At 43.2% G+C, this 23,181-nt stretch overlaps 1 protein-coding gene across 1 annotated transcript in view; it reads left to right on the forward strand.

Moving 5' to 3' along the window:
- Positions 1 to 23,181, forward strand: part of LOC126272829 (B9 domain-containing protein 1-like) — a 50,875-nt gene continuing 27,694 nt past the window's right edge. Inside the window, exon 1 of the mRNA XM_049976028.1 lies at positions 1 to 392. Coding sequence (XP_049831985.1) covers positions 270 to 392 — 123 coding nt within the window. The 5' untranslated portion in view covers positions 1 to 269. The remainder of the gene's footprint in view (positions 393 to 23,181) is intronic.

Raw genomic sequence — 23,181 nt, forward strand, 5'->3', positions numbered from 1 at the left:
ATTGCGTTTAAGATCTTTGATGTCGCTTTCGCAGTTTGGCGTCTCGAACGTTTTAGATACAGTGTGTACTGTTTACATTTTACACCTCAATGTTGTTATGTTGACGTCACACAATATCAGTTAGGAGTCTACGAGTTGTTAGTACTGAATCAGAAACTTCAGCGAAACAGTGTTAGAAAATTTTATGGTGATTATTCAAAGGCCGTGTGACATCAACTATAGGAAGAAATTTGTTTATTCCCAATGACAATGTGTCTGTCTCACTGATAATGTCAAGTGGTGTTTTCTTGCTTTCTGTAAACGGACAAATTGAATCTGCAACTATCCCAGATGTAGACGATTTATATTGTAAACATTGTTTTACTTTTGGACCCGATTGGGTTGTAACATCGGTGAGTGCAACAGTTAGTAACAAAATGCCCTTCTAAATTATTTATTTCTTGTATACATTTATTTCCAGCCTACGTCAAGTTTTGTATGAAACTCGCCGGCCGGTGTGGCCGAGCGGTTCTAGACCCTTCAGTCTGGAACCACGCGACCGCTACGGTCGCAGGTTCGAATCCTGCCTCGGGCATGGATGTGTGTGATGCCCTTAGGTTAGTTAGGTTTAAGTAGTTCTAAGTTCCAGGGGACTGATGACCTCAGATGTTAAGTCCCATAGTGCTCAGAGCAATTTGACCCATTTGTGTGAAACTCAGCTGTTAGGGTAAATGGAGGCTGGAGGGTAGAGTAGCGAGACGGGTCTTAGGAATAAAAGACAAGTGATCACTTTGAGCGAAGAGAGGTGGAAGTGAATGACGAGTATTACGGGAAAACAAAAGAATTTATTTCTACTCTGTGGGCAAGAGGGAAGTTTACTGCCTTTAGTCAGTGACTACTGTCGTCTCATTTCGGTACATATATATTCATAGTTTTGTTGTTGGGAGGCCAACGAATCTGACACGGAAAAAAAACCCTGAGCGTGGTGTACCTTGGCCCCTTTGAAAAATCAATATCATCACGTTATAATCGCCGTATTGTTTACGGAGTTTGTCGCATGTTACTTGTGTCACTGGTCAAAGTCGACGTCTCTTATTGAACATTCGTCTGTTTCCAGGTCGTTGTGCCAAGCGACTTTTTTTCCGTTCCACAAAGGTCGGAGGTGGTTTAATTCATTCATTTATTCATTCCTAGGTTGTATTCTGTAAATCTCATAGTGAAGGAGAGATTTCAGGGATGTATAATGTGTCAAATTGACATTGGAAGGTAGAAGCATACACCACTGACCATTTACGTAAAGATTTCTGCTAACAGATTATGGCTAGCACTAATCTACTCAAACTTATAATTATGTTGTTTACATAGATTTCAACCAAAATTCACACTTGCTATTAATAAAATATACCATTAGGGAGTGCATCTATTGGCAGGTAAGTATAAGACTCTCGAAGTCCCTGAAGAAGCTTGTACAAGGTAGGCCTAATCAATTGCCAGCATTACACAATCTTCTATTGCACTTTTCCACCCTAATAACAGTGTTTCAGAAGATTATGCCATAGAATAGAATTGCGTCAAAGTACACTAGCAATCCTCTCTGCAGGTCAACACATGGAAGTGACTTCTGAGTGCAGATCAGGCAGAACTGAACTGTTTGCTTAACTTGTATGTATGCTTATTATTAATCTGGATGGCCAAATACTAAACACAAGTAGCCTCATTCAGTTTTTGCCCCTTGATCTCTGTCATGTACCGTAAATTATTTATTTGTTTGTAATTGCATGAAATGAGTGTCCATGTAGGAGTAAAGGTTGAGCTGTTGACAGTGAACCAGTTGTAAAGATGTTTCATTATTATCCTGGGTTGTTTGGTGTAGCCATGTTTGGATCTTTTATAAACATACTTGTGCTCATCAGCAAACATTACAGTTTTTGAAGAGTCCTCTAGTGTCCCATGTAAGTCATGTATGTAGACCAAGAACAGGAGCAGACGATACACTCAACCATTTGGTGCACCACAATTTAATGTTATCTCCACTCAGAATTTATCCTCATACCTCTCATGTCATTTGCTAATGTGATGTATGCATGTTATGGAAGACCTATAATGCTATACCTCGTTTGTTTCTTTGGCAGAATGCTATGACCCACAAATTCATATGCATCAGGATAATCATAGAAAATGGCAGCAGGGTAATTTTTATTGGCCAGTGATACTAGAACTGGATTTTAGAGCTTATATGTAGTAGAGAAGCCTCTGCAGAGACTAAACTGCTGCATACTTCGATATTTCAAGAAATTCATCCTAACTTACTGACTAGTCATCAGAGTAACTCAAGGGTGGCTCTAACAAGAAGTCAGCACAAGATTTTAGTAGTTTGGCTGAGATACAACCATAGCCTGAAGACTTAGTGACCTAAAGATTTTTGTGACCTCTTTAACAGATAAGTTGGTAAAACTGGTAGTAGATATGCATTGTGTTTCTAAGTAAGTTTGTTGGCTGAGTTTTTGGTGGATCACTTTTTCTTTGTTTTATGTTCTGCTGGAAGAATTCGTTGATTGTTGTGGCTGGTGATTTTAATTTTTTTATCATCCTTCTCATTAGATCTGTCTTCTGGAAGTTCAGAATCATTTGCCTTGCAGAGTTTAATCATTTTATGTCTAATTACACTCTATATTATTATTTCATTGTTCTCAGAATCTTTATTTTTGTGAATAGTATAATGTTTCCCCTTTTTTGGATGACATGCTTATGTGTTGATTTGAGCTAGTCCAATGCATTAAATAAAGCTCTCTCATCGTAGTACAAGATATCCATCTTCTCAGTGTCTAATGTAAATGTCCCTCATCTGCTCTAAAGGAAAACTGATGTTCTAAGAATATTTTTAGGAAATAATTACATGTCACAACTATTGTGTCTTTGGTAAACTTCTTCCCTTTGAATGCGAACATTTTAGGCTAGGCTTTACCGTGACTGTTATTGACATTAGATGAAACAGCAAGTTTACTGTTACCAGTCACTGTTTATTTATCTCTACGATGCATTTCAAAGTTTTAATCTTCCATCATAAGCTGGATTTACATTTGTTAGTATGACGTGTGTGTGTGTGTGTGTGTGTGTGTGTGTGTGTGTGTGTGTGTGTGTGTTGTGTTGTGTTGTGTTACGATTTCTTGGAGGAACTTGTGGCATCATCTCCAGTGGTCAAAGGTTCCTTTTACTGTCATAATACATCACATGTATTGTAAATGGTTGCGAAAACACACTTGACCTCTTGGCCACAAACAATCCAGAGCTGATAGAGAGCATCATGACTGATACAGGGATTAGTGATCACAAGGTCATTGTAGCTAGGCTCAATACCATTTCTTCCAAATCCATCAGAAACAAACGCAAAATAATTTTAGTTAAAAAAGCGGATAAAGTGCCACTAGAAGCCTTCCTGAAAGACAATTTCCATTCCTTCCGAACTGACTATGCGAATGTAGACGAGATGTGGCTCAAATTCAAAGATATAGTAGCAACAGCAATTGAGAGATTCATACCTCATAAATTGGTAAGAGATGGAACGGATCCCCCGTGGTACACAAAAAAGGTCCGAACGCTGTTGCAGAGGCAACGGAAAAAGCATGCGAAGTTCAGAAGAATGCGAAATCCTGAAGATGGGCTAAAATTTACAGACGCGCAAAATTTGGCACGTACTTCGATGCGAGATGCCTTTAATAGGTTCCACAACGAAACATTGTCTCGAAATTTGGTAGAAAATCCGAAGAAATTCTGGTCGTATGTAAAGTACACAAGCGGCAAGACGCAGTCAATACCTTCGCTGCGCAGTGCCGATGGTACTGTTATCGACGACTGTGCTGCTAAAGCGGAGTTATTGAACGCAGTTTTCCGAAATTCCTTCACCAGGGAAGACGAATGGAATATTCCAGAATTTGAAACACGAACATCTGCTAGCATGAGTTTCTTAGAAGTAGATACCTTAGGGGTTGCGAAGCAACTCAAATCGCTTGATACGGGCAAGTCTTCAGGTCCAGATTGTATACCGATTAGGTTCCTTTCAGATTACGCTGATACTATAGCTCCCTACTTAGCACTCATATACAACCGCTCGCTCACCGATAGATCTGTACCTACAGATTGGAAAATTGCGCAGGTCGCACCAGTGTTCAAGAAGGGTAGTAGGAGTAATCCATTTAACTACAGACCTATATCATTGATGTCGGTTTGCAGTAGGGTTTTGGAGCATATACTGTATTCAAACATTATGAATCACCTCGAAGGGAACGATCTATTGACACGTAATCAGCATGGCTTCAGAAAACATCGCTCTTGTGCAACGCAGCTAGCTCTTTATTCGCACGAAGTAATGGCCGCTATCGACAGGGGATCTCAAGTTGATTCCGTATTTCTAGATTTCCGGAACGCTTTTGACACCGTTCCTCACAAGCGACTTCTAATCAAGCTGCGGAGCTATGGGGTATCGTCTCAGTTGTGCGACTGGACTCGTGATTTCCTGTCAGGAAGGTCGCAGTTCGTAGTAATAGACGGCAAATCATCGAGTAAAACTGAAGTGATATCAGGTGTTCCCCAGAGAAGCGTCCTGGGACCTCTACTGTTCCTGATCTATATAAATGACCTGGGTGACAATCTGAGCAGTTCTCTTAGGTTGTTCGCAGATGATGCTGTAATTTACCGTCTAGTAAGGTCATCCGAAGACCAGTATCAGCTGCAAAGCGATTTAGAAAAGATTGCTGTATGGTGTGTCAGGTGGCAGTTGACGCTAAATAACGAAAAGTGTGAGATGATCCACATGAGTTCGAAAAGAAATCCGTTGGAATTCGATTACTCGATAAATAGTACAATTCTCAAGGCTGTCAATTCAACTAAGTACCTGGGTGTTAAAATTACGAACAACTTCAGTTGGAAGGACCACATAGATAATATTGTCGGGAAGGCGAGCCAAAGGTTGCGTTTCATTGGCAGGACACTTAGAAGATGCAACAAGTCCACTAAAGAGACAGCTTACACTACACTCGTTCGTCCTCTGTTAGAATATTGCTGCGCGGTGTGGGATCCTTACCAGGTGGGATTGACGGAGGACATCGAAAGGGTGCAAAAAAGGGCAGCTCGTTTTGTATTATCGCGTTATAGGGGAGAGAGTGTGGCAGATATGATACACGAGTTGGGATGGAAGTCATTACAGCATAGACGTTTTTCGTCGCGGCGAGACCTTTTTACGAAATTTCAGTCACCAACTTTCTCTTCCGAATGCGAAAATATTTTGTTGAGCCCAACCTACATAGGTAGGAATGATCATCAAAATAAAATAAGATAAATCAGAGCTCGAACAGAAAGGTTTAGGTGTTCGCTTTTCACGCTCGCTGTTTGGGAGTGGAATAGTAGAGAGATAGTATGATTGTGGTTCGATGAACCCTCTGCCAAGCACTTAAATGTGAATTGCAGAGTAGTCATGTAGATGTAGATGTATACTATCATATTTTGTGAAACAGGTACAAAATATGACAGTATACATGTTATGTGTCACAACAGTGAAAGGAACCTGAGACCATTGGAGACAGTGCCACAAGGTCCTTCAAAATTTCGTAACACAGCGTGCGCGCGCGCGCGCGCGCACACACACACACACACACACACACACACACACACACACAAATGTAAATCAACCTAATGATGGAGGTTTTAACCTTTGAAATGCATCGTGGAGATAAATAAGCAGTGACTGGTAATAGTAAACTTGTTGTTTCATTTAAGCTTCTTCCCATTTTTCATCCTGAAAATTCTCTCTAAATATTGTAACTGAATCAGCATTTACAATTCTGTCACATTTTCCTTTTTCTTTCTGTGTTTAATGTGATTGATGTGAATGCTTTATTGCTGCCATTTGACCATCATGACCACATAAACAATTTATTGGAACTCACACCCATTTCATTAAAAATATTTGGATTTAGAAATGAATTGTCAGTCACTGCTGCACAGTGTCCTAATCTTCATGGAAAAGTTGCTGTTGGAGTCGAAACAAAGCTGGACATCAATAACTCTCAGTGTTTTGAGACAAAATATATACTGAACTCTCCACATACAAATACTTCCCAGTTATATCTACTCTGTAACTGCCTTATGAAATATAAAACATTTCCTTTTGTATTCCTGTAGGCTCTCAGAACTATTAGCATGTATGTTTCCAAGTCTGTTACTCAGGAGGCTAATATCAGTATTAATGGGATTTTCAAGAGCTGCCACAGACAACTGTATGGACATTGTTGTTTGCATTTTGCATTTCGGAATTAAAAGGGGAAAAAAAGAACTACCACCAAAATATTCACGGTGAAAAGTTTATAGTCACTGTAACCACTGGGTTTGGGTACTAGTAGGCTACATGCCAAAAGACACCAAATTGCAGAGTATTTAATTATGCAAAATAACAGTGCTCATCTGGAAATTTTGTACCCCATTGTCGTATCCGTGCGATAATCTATCATCATCATATACATTATATTGTATGTGACATGTGGGTTGTTTATTTGAAAGTTAACTTGTGAGAAGAAGTGGTAAACTTCAGTTTTAGGAAAGCTGTTGTGAACTACCTCTCAGTTTACCTTTTGTTGTGTATACTTCACAGAGAAAACAATACAAGACTTCATAAATGACATATTGGAAAAGCCAAACAAGAAAAAATACCCTGTTGCTTATTTTGTGACCTTGCCAAAACCTTTGATTGTGTGGATAGCAAAACACTTTTGGGTGGATTAAAGCATTACGCATTAATTGGATCACCTCTTGCATGAGTGGAGTCTTATAGCCAGCTTAGTAACAGAAAGCAGAGTGTGTCGTAGACAGACTACGTTACAGAGATGAAACAAAGCTTTGGATGGGGTAACAGAGCATCTGATGTATGATAAAGACTTTTGTTCTTAATCAGTAGAAATAAAATCAGTTCGCCTTTACTTCCCAATGATCATATATACAACAGAATAGGATCTATGGCAGTATTATGAAAAGGATAGTAGAGTCACAGGCAAGCACAACGAAAAGACTGCTAAACATTTAAGCTCTTGGCCATAGGGTCTTCTTCAGAAACAGAAAGCGCGCACACATTCATACAAGCACAATTCACACACATGTGGCTTGGCTCAGGCCACAGCGGCCAGAGACAGCAGCCGTGTGTGTGTGTGTGTGTGTGTGTGTGCATGTGTGCGCGCACGCGCGTGTGTTTTCTATTTGTGAAGGAGGCCTTTTGATTGTAAGCTTAGATGTTTAGTTGTCTTTTTCAGTGGGCCTGAGTGTGACACAACACTTACGCTGCATTGAAGTGGGATGCTGTGCAGCACCACTCAAGCAGTCAGGTTCCCAGATTGCTTTAGTACAGGTTCCCAGATTGCTTTAGTACAGCTCCACACTGTAATGGCTTGGCTGAGACATCCAACAGCCTCTTCTGTGTTGCCACCCAGCACTATTGACAGAGCATGTCATCAGCTGAGCAGTGGCATGGCACGATGCAGCTGCCTCTGTTAATCACGACTCTGGTCCCAACAGCTTCCAAGCTATGGCCGTGAGAGCTGTGGCAAGGATCATGTTCCCAACTCTGTCGAGCATTTGGCAGGCAGTTGATGTAATGCCTGTGACCCACTGCCTTGTGTTGATAACCGGAAAACGGCTTCCCAGGGCCAGTGCTGGCCCGATGCGGTGGTGGCTTCAGCTCCTGTGGTTTTAAGGCAGACTGCCCTGTCACAGAGTAGAATTGTGGTCCAAGAACGGCATTCCATGATAGTAACACAAGTGACTTTAGTGCAAAATGCATAGTTATTGGTATGTTTTTGGGCTGTGCTTGATTGGGATTTGCTGTGCCTTACATCACATATGCTAAACACTTCCATCGTTGTAAGTGCCGAAGGGGCTTCTGCTTTCTTTCCCTCATGTACAGATGAGTCAGCTGTTTCGACGACTTGCCAGGCTGGCTTGCCTTGCAATGCTGTAATGGCTGTGTTGTATATTGTAAGGCATGACTCCCATTCTTGCCTGCAGCTGTCACTGCTGCCATCTACTCCCCAATCTGCACTTTTTTGACCAGATATGGGTTGTTGCACCACATTGCCCTCCTTTTTAACAAGATCCAGTCCCTCATGTTGCCTTAAACCATATCACCCTTATGGAAAATTATAGTGACAATTTCTCTGGCAGCTGGCCCAGTTGGCTCTGGTCTGTTACTTACTCAAGATTACTTTTGTCATTGCGTTCTTTTATGCACTACTTATCCTAAGCTCTGTCAGTTCCTTTTAGCTTAACTTACAGTTCCCTCTGGTGCCTTCTAGGCTCTGAGAATCCAGTCTATCAGGATTTGAACAGCAGCTGAACCAAGGTAGGTGTATATACGACTCGCAACACCTCTATAAGTTCTCATGGCGACTACAGTCAAGGCTGCAAAATGCTTAGATGATTATTCCTGAAATTGTGGTAGGTAGATGGAAAGTTGGCCCCACTATTTCATAAAATGTCCTGTTTATTAATAATCCACTTGCATCTAGCTCCAACCTTTTCACTGATGTGAACTTTCCCTGTTTGGAACTGGCTACTACTATGACTTTATTGAAGGTGGAGTACATCCAGTGTGTTTCAACATGTTGGTAGAACAATTCTGGCCTAACCACCCCTTTTTTCAGTCCTTTTCTACTTTCTGACCCAGCAGTAACTTCGCTGTACAAGAGTCCCAATCTTCTCTCACTACCCTATTCAGACAAACTTCTTTTCTGTAACATGTCTGCAACTCCAGTTTCTCCATTTTTGCATGACTGCTCTTGTCCTCTGCAACTAATAACACTGCACTTTTACTCTGACAAATTCATTCAGCATCCCTCATTTCAAAGCATTATTTCCGCAATGCCTCTGCACTGATGACAATCAATAGCATGGCTAAGGTCCACACCATCTTGTCTCGTGAGGTACCTACCCTGAGTTCGGGGATACGTATTACCCTTTCTTCCCACTGAAGTCACCTGTTGCCCCACAACAGTTCATCTTGTCCATACTATACCTTATGGTACTACTAACAAACACAAAACATAAATCTGTACTTCTTTTCTAGGTCTTAATACATACCGTCTACGTCTCATTGGTTCATCCAAAACTTCTCACTCGCTCCTTTGTACCTTCTTTTTCACTTTTCCCTTCTGGTCCAAATCCATAATTCCTGGAATAACTCCTGGCACCCTCAAAACATTTTCAATGTCTCTCACATGTAAAATTGTCATCTTTGTTGGTAATTGAATCTTTACGCTCATGGGTGACATAGTGTATGGAAGTTGATATGCTTTGCAATACTTTTTTTCATCTTCCACTTTGAAGTATAAGGTGTTGATAACATTACTCATTGGTTAACTGTGTATTGTAGTATTCTTGATCTGTGGCTCACTGCTTCTTCTTGCCTTTGTAGGGCCCTGGTGTTAGCCTTACGCACCCTGTTCCATATAATTCCCTTATTATTCTCACAAACTCTTTAACAGATTCTCCTGTCTTACACTTCTTGTTTTTGAACATGCCAAAAGGCGATGGCATGTTATGGCTATATACTACTTCATAAGTTAACAATACTGTATTTGTGTGCTACTTTGAATTGTACCCTGAGACCACATAGACCACATATCATAAATAAACACCGAGCGAGCTGGCTCAGTGGTTAAACACTGGACTCGCATTCAGGACGACGACGGTTCAATCCCACATCCGGCCATCCTGATTTAGGTTTTCTGTGATTTCCCTAAATCGCTCCAGGCAAATGCCGGGATGGTTCCTTTCAAAGGGCACGGCCGACTTCCTTCCCTGTCCTTCCCTAACCCGATGAGACCGATGACCTTGCTGTCTGGTCTCCTTCCCCAAAACAACCCAACCCCATAAATAAACATCCAAATTTGATGTGTGATATCGTAGCATCTTCTCTGTAGTTCTATGCACTCTTTCTGTTTTTTCATTTAGTTTGAGGATGTAAAGAACTAACCATCATTTTTTTTTTCACACAGAAATGGCTAAGTCACAATTCCTTGAACAAATCCTACGTAACATTGGTTCCCTGATCCATCACTATCATCTCACGTACCCTAAACTCCAGAATCAAGTTGTTTGGTAGTGCTTGTGTACTGCTGCTGCCTCCCCCTGTGGGTTCTGGGGTAAGAATAGACCCGAGGTATTCCTGCCTGTCATAAGAGGTGACTAAAAGGAGTCTCACATGTATCAGCCTTTACATGATAGTCCCCTGTAGGGTTTGACCTCCTTTCTCCAAAATTTTCCTGAAGAGTTAGCCAATTGGGGAAGTGCACCGTACATGGTGCATCATGTCCGTTGTGCATTGAGGTCTTTAATCCACTTTCTCATTGTCACATTTCAGTCCCACTCTTTCTCCTTCTCTTGGGTGAGGGCACCTTCCAGGGTGCATTTTCCACCGTGCAGTGTTGCCTTCTGTGTCGACGAAAACCATGGACTTCTTTGCACCTGATATACAGCACGGTAGCCAGCCTGTTGTGGTGGGGCTGCCATGTACCCTGTTGGTTGTAGCCCCCTGACCACACAGGGATCGCTGTGCTGATGCCTGCGCTGTTAACTCCCCAGCTAAGGGGTAGATGCCCATCCTCCTCGAACATCGGGACTCCCAACAGTGGCCATCCTGCCAGGTGGCCTTTGCTGCGGTTGGGTGGCACCTGTGGGGAAGGCTCCTGGTCGGAGAGTGGCATCAGGGTGGATGGCACGCGATGAAGCGTAGTCCACTATCTCTTGCTGGTGGTGAAACACCAGCAGTCTCTAAGCGTTCACGAGCTCAATTCAATGCACAGAAGTACGACCCCAAATCGTTCCCGCTGTACTTCCAGCATTACATGCCAAGATTGCAGATGCCCATCACATCCCAATACTCCATGTGCCCTGCCTCCCATCTGTGTCAACTGCGGAGAACACCATTTGCTTTGCTCGCCTGACTGCAGGATTCTCCAAAATGAAAGGAAAATCATGGAATACAAGACCCTGGAGAGACTGATCTACACTAAGGCTAAGAGAAAATTTGAACGCCTGTATTCTGTGCATATGACATCATTTTACGCCGCCACTGCAACAGTTCTGGCACCATCAGCTCCGCCAACCGAGGTCACCTCTCAGAGCCAGAAGACTACACCTGCCCCCTTGATGGTGGGGGGCATTTCACTCCCTGTTGCTCCCACACCACCTACTTTGGGAGCAACATCCCACTAACCATCGGGGACGTCTGTACCCACTTCTAAGCCGGAGAAGTGTAAGTCTTCTTTGGCTTCTCTCACTAGGAAGAGGTCCCTTGGGTCACTCCCTTTCCAGGTTTCTGCTAGTGGGAAAGATGACACCCGTCAGTGGCTGAAGAGCTCAGAAGCAGCTGGTTGTAGGGCTTCACGCTCATCCTCAGTCCCGGAGACTGAGCCAGTGAAGTCCTCCCAGCCATGGAATCCAAAACGAAGACCCCTAAGACCAAGGAAATTGCAGTGGCACCCGCACCACTGCTACCTACAAGCTCTGTGTCTGAGGGTGGGGTGGAGATTCTGGCATCCACTGAGAACTTAGATCTTGCCACACCCTCAGACACAGTGGATATAGACTGCTCAGGCAATAAGTTGGCAGCAGCAGGTGACTCTGAGGTGTAAACTGCCCTATTAAATGTTCCATGCCTTCCCAGTCTCACGATGACGTCATCCTCCAGTGGAATTGTGGCGGTTTTCCCCACTGCCTGGCTGAGCTACAGCAATTATTAAGCTTTACACCTGCTATCTGCATTGCCCTGCAGGAAACCTCATTTTTGGCAATGCGGACTCTGCCCACGGCAGCTATAAGGGATATTAAAGGAACCGTGATGACTATAATTGAGTGTCAGGTGAAGTTTGCATTTATGTCCTAAACTCTGTCTGTAGTGACACTGTGGCCCTTCAAACCCCTCTTGAATCAGTGGCTGTCAGAACAAGGATGACGCAGGAAATAACTGCCTGCAATGTATATCTTCCTCCAGATGGTGCAGTACCCTTGAATGTTATTAGGTGCACTGATTGAACAATTCCCTAAACCTTTTCCATTTTTGGGAGATTTTAACGTTCATAACCACTTGTGGGGTGGCAACGTGCTTACTGGCCAAGGCAGGGATGTCGTAACTTTGCTGTCTCAGTTCGACCTCTACCTCTTAAATGCAGGGGCCACCACATATTTCTGTGTGGCTCATCTTAGTTACGCAGCCATTGATTTATCAGTTTGCAGCCCAGGACTTCTCCCATCTATCCACTGGAGAGCACATGATGACCTTTGTGGTAGTGACTACTTCCCCATGCCCCTGCCACTGCCCCAGCATCAGACCCACGGTTGCCTGCCCAGATGGGCTTTAAACAAGGCGGGCTGGGTAACTTTCACCTCTGCTGTCACAGTTGAACGTATCCCACACGATAACATCGATATGATGGTTGAGCAGGTGACTACAACAATTGTTTCTGTGGCAGAAAACGCAATCCCTCGCCCTTTAGGGTGCCCCTAGTGTAAGGCAGTTCGTTTGTGGTCACCAGAAGTCGCTGAAGCAATTAAAGAACATCAGCGAGCTCTACAGCAACATAAGCAGCACCCTTCACTGGAGCATCTCATAGCCTTTAAACAGCTCCATGCCTGCATTTGTTAACTTGTCAGACAACGGAATCAGGAGTGTTGGGAGAGATACATCTTGACCATTGGATGCATATGTCACCTTCCCAAGGCTGGGCAAAGAACAAAAATGTTTTAGGGTACCAGACCCCAACCGGTGTTACCATAAATGGCGCATTATTTACCGACACAAACGCAATTGCCGAGCACTTAGCTTGAGCCTCTGTTAATACAATTTGTATTTTAATTGATGTTATGATGAATATATCTGAAAATAGCCATATCCCTTCCTATGTGAGAGTTGCATGTTTTTATAGCATTTGATGAATGGTATGGCACAAAAGTTATACATAAAGTAGTTACATTATTCATCCCAACATACAGTTTAAGTGATATAAGAATTATTACATTCAGGTTTCATTTCTGCAGTAGTCACCAGAAAGATCGCGGGAGACGCACATCGGCACAGTGCATCACAAACAGTAGTAGTTGTTGTTGTTGTCTTCAGTCCTGAGACTGGTTTGATGCAGCTCTCCATGCTACTCTATCCTGTGCAAGCTGCTTCATCTCCCAGTACCTACTGCAACCTACATCCTTCTGAATTTGCTTAGTGTACTCATCTCTCGGTCTCCCTCTATGATTTTTACCCTCCACGCTGCCCTCCAATGCTAAATTAGTGATCCCTTGATGCCTCAAAACATGTCCTACCAACCGATCCCTTCTTCTAGTCAAGTTGTGCCACAAACTTCTCTTCTCCCCAATCCTATTCAATACCTCCTCATTAGTTACGTGATCTATCCACCTTATCTTCAGTATTCTTCTGTAGCACCACATTTCGAAAGCTTCTATTCTCTTCTTGTCCAAACTAGTTATCGTCCATGTTTCACTTCCATACATGGCTACACTCCAAACAAATACTTTCAGAAACGACTTCCTGATACATAAATCTATATTCGATGTTAACAAATTTCTCTTCTTCAGAAACGCTTTCCTTGCCATTGCCAGTCTACATTTTATATCCTCTCTACTTCGACCATCATCAGTTATTTTACTTCCTAAATAGCAAAACTCCTTTACTACTTTAAGTGTCTCATTTCCTAATCTAATTCCCTCAGCATCACCCGATTTAATTTGACTACATTCCATTATCCTCGTTTTGCTTTTGTTAATGTTCATCTTATATCCTCCTTTCAAGACACTGTCCATTCCGTTCAACTGCTCTTCCAAGTCCTTTGCCGTCTCTGTCATCGGCGAACCTCAAAGTTTTTACTTCGTCTCCATGAATTTTAATACCTACTCCAAATTTTTCTTTTGTTTCCTTTACTGCTTGCTCAATATACAGATTGAATAACATCGGGGAGAGGCTACAACCCTGTCTCACTCCTTTCCCAACCACTGCTCCCCTTTCATGCCCCTCGACTCTTATTACTGCCATCTGGTTTCTGTACAACTTATAAATAGCCTTTCGCTCCCTGTATTTTACCCCTGCCACCTTTAGAATATGAAAAAGAGTATTCCAGTCAACATTGTCAAAAGCTTTCTCTAAGTCTACAAATGCTAGAAACGTAGGTTTGCCTTTTCTTAATCTTTCTTCTAAGATAAGTCGTAAGGTCAGTATTGCCTCACGTGTTCCAACATTTCGACGGAATCCAAACTGATCCTCCCCGAGGTCTGCATCTACCAGTTTTTCCATTCGTCTGTAAAGAATTCGCGTTAGTATTTTGCAGCTGTGACTTATTAGACTGATAGTTCGGTAATTTTCACATCTGTCAGCACCTGCTTTCTTTGGGATTGGAATTATTATATTCTTCTTGAAGTCTGAGGGTATTTCGCCTGTCTCATACATCTTGCTCACCAGCTGGTAGAGTTTTGTCATGACTGGCTCTCCCAAGGCCGTCAGTAGTTCTAATGGAATGTTGTCTACTCCGGGGGCCTTGTTTCGACTCAGGTCTTTCAGTGCTCTGTCAAACTCTTCACGCAGTATCGTATCTCCCATTTCGTCTTCATCTACATCCTCTTCTATTTCCATAATATTGTCCTCAAGTACATCGCCCTTGTATAAGCCTTCTATATACTCCTTCCACCTTTCTGCCTTCCCTTCTTTGATTAGAACTGGGCTGCCATCTGAGCTCTTGATATTCATACACGTGGTTCTCTTCTCTCCAAAGGTCTCTTTAATTTTCCAGTAGGCAGTATCTATCTTACCCCTAGTGAGATAAGCTTCTACATCCTTACATTTGTCCTCTAGCCATCCCTGTTTAGCCATTTTGCACTTCCTGTCGATCTCATTTTTGAGACGTTTGTATTCCTTTTTGCCTGCTTCATTTACTGCATTTTAATATTTTCTCCTTTCATCAATTAAATTCAATATTTCTTCTGTTACCCAAGGATTTCTAGCAGCCCTCGTCTTTTTACCTACTTTATCCTCTGCTGCCTTCACTACTACATCCCTCAGAGCTACCCATTCTTCTTCTACTGTATTTCTTTCCCCTATTCCTGTCAATTGTTCCCTTATGCTCTCTCTGAAACTCTGTACAACCTCTGGTTCTTTCGGTTTATCCAGGTCCCATCTCCTTAATTTCTCACATTTTTGCAGTTTCTTCAGTTTTAATCTACAGATCATAACCAATAGATTGTGGTCAGAGTCCACATCTGCCCCTGGAAATGTCTTACAACTTAAAACCTGGTTCCTAAATCTCTGTCTTACCATTATGTAATCTATCTGATACCTTTTAGTATCTCCAGGATTCTTCCACGTATACAACCTTCTTTCATGATTCTTAAACCAAGTGTTAGCTATGATTAAGTTGTGCTCTGTGCAAAATTCTACTAAGCGGCTTCCTCTTTCATTTCTTAGCCCCAATCCATATTCACCTACTATGTTTCCTTCTCTCCCTTTTCCTACACTCGAATTCCAGTCACCCATTACTATTAAATTTTCGTCTCCCTTCACTATCTGAATAATTTCTTTTATTTCATCGTACATTTCTTCAATTTCTTCATCATCTGCAGAGCTAGTTGGCATATAAACTTGTGCTACTGTAGTAGGTGTGGGCTTCGTATCTATCTTGGCCACAATAATGCGTTCACTATGCTGTTTGTAGTAGCTTACCCGCATTCCTATTTTCCTATTCATTATTAAACCTACTCCTGCATTACCCCTATTTGATTGTGTGTTTATAACCCTGTAGTCACCTGACCAGAAGTCTTGTTCCTCCTGCCACCGAACCTCACTAATTCCCACTATATCTAACTTTAACCTATCCATTTCCCTTTTTAAATTTTCTAACCTACCTGCCCGATTAAGGGATCTGACATTCCACGCTCCGATCCGTAGAATGCCAGTTTTCTTTCTCCTGATAACGACATCCTCCTGAGTAGTCCCCGCCCGGAGATCCGAATGGGGGACTATTTTACCTCCGGAATATTTTACCCAAGAGGATGCCATCATCATTTAATCATCCAGTAAAGCTGCATGTCCTCGGGAAAAATTACGGCTGTAGTTTCCCCTTGCTTTCAGCCGTTCGCAGTACCAGCACAGCAAGGCCGTTTTGGTTAATGTTGCAAGGCCAGATCAGTCAATCATCCAGACTGTTGCCCCTGCAACTACTGAAAAGGCTGCTGCCCCTCTTCAGGAACCACACGTTTGTCTGGCCTCTCAACAGATACCCCTCCGTTGCGGTTGCACCTATGGTACGGCCATCTGTATCGCTGAGGCACGCAAGCCTCCCCACCAACGGCAAGGTCCATGGTTCATGGGGGGAGGAAAAACAGTAGTTGCCACAAGTAAAGTCCCGTCCACCAGAGGGCACGCAAGAACTCGGCCGCACCTTCTGCCAGTGGAACAACAACAACTCAGACAGCACGAGCCATGCCCAGTCAGTTTTTACATCGGGCATGCTTAGCAGACAGTTTCCAGTCTACACTATGTGAAGTGCGACGAACAACATGTTTCGTGTTATTACAGATGTTTTGTTGGAATTACCTTACACGTCAGTCTTGAACAACAGAAATGGTGCTAATGCTTCAGGCAACCTCTCCATTGTTACTCTTGTCCAACACAGATCTGCTCTCTGTGCACACTTTATCAGCGTACCTACAGATTTTCAGACAATGAAATTCATGATTTTTTTCATTACCTTATAGAATGGGAAAAACACGTTTTTTATTAAACTGAAAGCTGATTGAAATTGTTGTAACATGATGCACATAGTGTAGACCAAGAGCTGTCTGCTAGGCGTGCCCAATGTGAACTGACTGGGCACGGCCTGTGCTGCCTGAGTTGTTGTTGTTCCGCTGGCAGAGGGCACGGCCATATTCTTGCATCCCCTCTGGTGGACGGGACTTTACTTGCGGCAACTACTGTCAATGACGTGCTGTGATGATGTGCGCCTCTCACGATCTTTCTGGTGGCTACTGCACTCCTCCTTCTTCGGGGAGGGGGGGGGGGGTGAAGCCACTGTGATCCACTGCGTCAGAAGGTGGAGCGTTGTGCAGTAGTGATGACCTCCACATCCATTGGAATGTTGGAGTCGGGGGGATTTGCCAACCCTCGAACCGGAACCTTCGAATACGGTTGGAAGTGACCCACACAAAGAGGCCCCTGTCGCCCCACCACCGGAGCCTGGGACAGAACGGGCGACAAGCCGTCGAACTCCACCTCGGGAGGGGCAAGACCCAGTGGCGGGGACGATGGGGAAGGGACAACCACAAGTGAACCAGCCTCCTGAGAAACCGGGCCTGTGAGGGGGGCTGGCTCTCACCGGGGCATCTCTAACGATGTCAATACCGGTGCTGGAGCTACTGGAGGCCGCCAAGGCTGAGGACCATCGCAGTGTGGCAGAGTCACAGGTGGGAGGGGCAGTAGCGTCCTCTGAGAAAACAACACAGATGCCAGCAGTGAGGAAGCCGGCGCCCGAGGGGTTGGAGGGTGGGTGCCCAAACATGAACATAGCTGATTTTGGTGACGACCTACCTCCCGGTCCCCCGCCTGCAAGGTATAGAGACGGCGGTCATTGCAGCGCAGGACCACCACTGGTTTCCAACGTGGATTGCGACCAAACCCACCTGCCCAGACATACCCAGTGGAAAGCCGGGTAACCCGTTTTGCGAAGACTGGCGAGGAGCAGACCTGAGGAGGTGCAGCAAAGTCCTAGGTTGGCGCCTGTGAAGGAGCTCTGTGGGGCTGTGTTCTCCCATCAGTGTGGTCCGGTATGCCGTCAGGAAAAACGTCAACTCCTCCCCCGCAGAAAATTCGTGCACATGCTTTTTCATCTGCATCTTAAATGTTCGCACCATGCGCTCAGCTTCCCCATTTGATTGTGGATGAAAGGGGGGAGAGCAAACGTGCCGAATACCAAAGCACCTACAAAAATTCTGGAAGGCCTGCGAAATAAACTGAGGTCCATTGTCCAATACCAGGGTGACTGGCAGACCTTCCGCAGAAAAGATTTTTGCTAGTGCCTGGATTGCAACTTCTGAAGTGGTTGAGGAGCAGCGAACCACATATGGGAATCAGGAATAAGCATCAATGACAATGAGCCAAGCAGCGAACCACATATGGGAATCGGGAATAAGCATCAATGACAATGAGCCAAAATCATTGAGAAACGGGACCGCAAAATCTATGTGAACACGTTCCCATGCCTGGGTTGCAGGCTGCCATGGAGAGAACGCTGACCTGGGAGACGCCTGTTGGCTCGCACACTGGGAACAGGCGGCTACCAAGTGCTCAATTTCTCTGTCAATACTGGGCCAGTACACATGTGTGCGAGCCAAGGTTTTAGTACTGGAAACACCCCAGTGCCCCTCATGTAATAACGTGAGGATCTCCCTTCGCAAACTGGCAGGAACAACCATGCGAGGAGCTGTATCATCAGTAGCCAGAAGGAGAACTCCTTCCAAGACTGAGAGGCGGTCTCGTAGAACAAAATAATTATGAAGATGGTCTGAGGCCCAGCCTGGAGGTTGGGATGACCACCCCTGCTGAATGAGGCGAACGACTTGCCGGAGAACCAGATCAGCTGCCATTTCCCTGGTGACTCTAGAACTAGTGATCGGGAAGATATCTACCACTTGGCGGGACGCCACATCCAAATGAAAACACATAATCTCCTCCCGATCGAACTTAGGATCAGGGCCCACCGGAAGGTGGGAAAGAGCTTCGGCGTTGGCATGCTGCCCGGTAGGGTGAAAATGAATGTCATAATGGTACTTAGAGAGGAACAAGGCCCAGCGCTGCGGTCTGTGGGCTGCCCTATCCGGAATCTGAGAGGCGGGGCCAAATAACGATATTAATGGCTTATGGTCCGTGATTAACTGAAACTTCGTGCCATACAAGGAAGGGTGAAACTTGGTAACACATCACTGACAACAATAAAAATCAGAGGCCACTTGACTGATTTGTAAGTAACGTCGGTAGTGAATTGACCCAGTAGGGGAATGAACTGTTTACCATAACTGCGTAGACGCCGGTAAACTGGCGCCAACGGGGCGACTCAAGGTCGGAGTAAGTTTGTGCATTCAACAAAGAAACAGCCGTGCCCGTATCTACTTGCAGTTGTAATCGGCGTGACCAAACTGACACGTCGATAAAGAGTTTGTGTGCCAATGCGTTAGGAACTTGGCCCGATGAAACTTCCTGAATGTCAACATCCATGTCCTCTGTACCTGCTTACTTCAATTCTTTTGAGGCTGAGAGGCAAACTTTAGCAATGTGTCCTTTTTTATTACATTTGCGACAAATGGCCCAATGCTGGGGGCACTCTGACCGATCGTGATGTATATAGCACGACGCACAGGGCGGTAACAGGGGCTGGCAGCCAGAATTCTGTTTATGCGCCATGCAGGAGCAGTCGTAACGGCCAGATTGTACCGCTCGCACGTCGTCCACTGCGGACGCAGTGGAGTTGGCCGTGCCACCCTAAACTGCCGCAACGTCGCACCACGCTTCCCACTGTTGACCTGCAGTGTGAGAGACTTCATACGATTGAGCAATGGACAGGACTTCCTCAAGGGAAGGGTCTTCCAACTGCAGGGCCCGTTGCTGGACCTCCCTATCAGAGGCCGAATAAACAATGGCGTTGCGCACCATAACGTGGGCATACGACTGCTCCGTGACAAAATGACACTTGCCACTAAGACCGTGCAGGGTAGCGGCCCACGCCCGGTAAGACTGACGGGACTGTTTCTTGCATTGATAGAACTCGACCCTAGCCGCCACAACATGTGTGCGGCGGCAATAATATGAAGACATCAATGAACACAATGCGTCAAAAGACAAGGACGAGGGTTCCTGCAATGGCGCTAGCTGCCGCAAAACTTGATACAGCGAGGGAGATATCCAAGACAAGAAAAGAGCACGACATACCCCCACATCGGCAACATGAAACGCCTGGAAATGCTGCCGAAGGCGATGTTCATATGCATCCCAATCCTTTGCCGTCTCGTCATACGGGGGAAATGGAGGAGGGAATGGCGCTGGAGCAGACTGCGTGGAGAGCAACACCGGAAGCACTTGTTTCATGGTTGCCATGAGCTCCGTCTGCTGCTCAACTGAAACCCGCACTAAATCCTCCATGCCGTGGATAAGCTGCGAAACCGGAACAATGATGCAACACGCAAAAGAAGGACCCACCTTTTTGTAGAGACAATATGGAGAAAGAAAGAGCTGCCATTTATGTTAAGGGGGAACATAGTTTTAAAAACATAGAAACCGCAAAATTCTGTGTAGAACAGCACATTGAAGTATGCGCTTGTGAGCTTAAATTGGACAGTGGTAAATTCATAATTGTGACTGTGTATAGGTCCCCACTTGGAAATTTTCAAATGTTTCTTAAAAACCTAGATCTCTTGCTGCGTTATCTGTCAGAAAAGGGAAAACACATTATCATTTGTGGAGATTTTAACGTAGATTTTTTTAAACACTCAAGCAAGAAGAACGACCTTGAACTATTACTTTGCTCTTACAATCTGACATCAGTCATTGATTTTCCTACTCGTATTGTACAAGACAGTAGCACCCTGATAGATATCATTTTCATAGACCAAGATAAATTAAAAGAAGTAAGCACCTATCCTATTAAGAACGGGCTTTCTGGTCACGATGCACAGCTACTTTCAATTCATGACTTTGCTCCATACAGTAATGTGAAAAAAAAATAATAATACACCCAATTAACCATATAACAATTCAACAATTTAAGGAAAGCTTGAAAAGGTAGACTGGGAGGATGTTTATCGGGAACCTGATGCAAATGTTAAATTTAACTTATTCCATGATAAACTTGTGGGTATATTTGAAAACAGTTTTCCTAAGAAATTTGTGAATCATAATTCAAATAAACTTGATAAATAACCATGGCTGACTAAAGGGATTAAAATTCCTTTAGCCGGAAATGGGAACTATACCAAGACACTAGAATAAGTCGAGATGAAGAAAAGCTCAACCATTATAAGAAATATTGTAATATATTAAGGAAAGTTATAAAAAAAATCCAGAAGTATGTTTATCAAGTCTGAGATTAGCATCTCTGATGACAAAGTTAAAACAATATGGAATATAGTTAAAAGGGAAGCAGGGCAACCAAGGTCACAGGACAACAGTTTTATTGTTAAGCACAATGAAAAGCTTATAAATGAAAAATCACAGGTTGAAAATATTTTTAATAATCATTTTATAAATGTAGTGGAGAATATAGGCACCAGCTGCTCACCAGATAGGGCAGAACTCTATATGAAAGAGGCATCCCCGGTGCAAACAAATGAAATTGAAATCCTACCCACCTCACCATCTGAAATTAAGAAAATAATAAATTCACTTAAGAATAAAAACTCACATGGAACTGATGGTATCTCCAATAGAATACTAAAATCTTGTCCACACCTGATAAGTCGAGTTCTTAGCCACATATGTAATAGCTCATTGAATCAGGGAATACTTCCTGACAGATTGAAATATGCCATAGTTAAACCCCTGTATAAAAAAGGTGACAAGACAGACGTCAACAATTATCATCCTATTTCACTTCTAACATCCTTCTCAAAAGTGTTTGAAAAAGTAATATACTCAAGAGTAACTTTACACATTAGTGGGAATAACGTTTTAACAAAATCTCAGTTCGGTTTTCAGAAAGGTGTTTCAACAGATAGTGCTATACACACTTTCACTGATCAAATTTTAAATGCTCTGGATAGTAGAACATCACCAATTGGGATTTTCTGTGATCTCTCTAAGGCTTTTGATTGTGTGGATCATGAAATCCTCTTAGATAAGCTGAAGTACTATGGAATGAATGGTTCAGTACACAGATGGTTCACTTCATATTTAACTGGTAGAATGCAGAAGGTTGAAACAGTAAACCCACATAGTACACAAAGGCCAGCAGATTATTCAGACTGGGCATGTATCAAGAATGGGGTACCACAGGGTTCTGTCTTGGGGCCTTTATTGTTTTTAATATATGTTAATGACTTGCCTAATTATATTCATGAAGATGCAAACTTGGTTCTCTTTGCAGATGACACAAGTATTGTAATCAAGCCTAAAAAGCAAGAATCAGCTGAGGAAAATGCAAATAATGTTTTTCAAAGAGTTATTAGGTGGTTTCCCGCAAATGGACTTTCATTGAACTTTGAAAAAACACTGTACATACAGTTCAGTACAGGGAAAGGCATAACACCGGAAATAAATATAGAGTGTGGGGGGAAAATCTTTAGCTAAAGCAGATTGTTCAAAATTTCTGGGTGTCTGTTTTGATCAGAATTTAAACTGGAAGACACACATTGACAATCTACTGAAACAATTGAGCTCAGCAACCTATGCTATTAGTGTCATTGCAAATTTTGGAGACAAGCACATCAGTAAGTTAGCTTACCATGCATATTTTCATTCGTTGCTTTCTTACGGAATCATCTTTTGGGGCAATTCATCACTAAGAAAGAAGGTATTTATTGCACAAAAACGTGTTATCAGAATAATGTTTGGGGCTCATCTAAGATCATCTTGTAGACAATTATTTAAAGAATTAGGGATATTGCCAGTAGTTTCACAATATATATACAGCCTAATGAAATTTGTTGTTAGTAACCCAGATCACTTCAGAATTAATAGCACAGTCCACAGCTACAATACTAGGAGACAGGGTGACCTTCACTACCGTTCATTGAATTTGACATTGGCACAAAAGGGGGTGAATTATACTGCCACAAAGATTTTTGGTCAATTGCCAAACAATATCAAAAGTCTGACAGACAACCAATCGGCATTCAAAAGTAAGTTAAGGGAATTCCTGAATGACAACTCCTTCTACTCCATAGATGAATTTTTAGACACAGGCCAAAGAAATACAGTAAGCATTAACAATTGTACCGTATATAAGACTAACAATGATTATTTGGGATAAATGAATCTTGTGTACTTTGACACGTTCCACATCATTACGAAAGAATCGTGTTCATGATCCATGGAACAAGTAATATAACTAACTAACTAGCTAGTACCACTGATTTTGTGATGTCCACATCAGTTGTTTCTCGCTGTTAAGTAAACCATGTAAC

This window comes from Schistocerca gregaria, chromosome 5 (genome assembly GCF_023897955.1).
Source record: "Schistocerca gregaria isolate iqSchGreg1 chromosome 5, iqSchGreg1.2, whole genome shotgun sequence".
Lineage (NCBI taxonomy): Eukaryota > Metazoa > Arthropoda > Insecta > Orthoptera > Acrididae > Schistocerca > Schistocerca gregaria.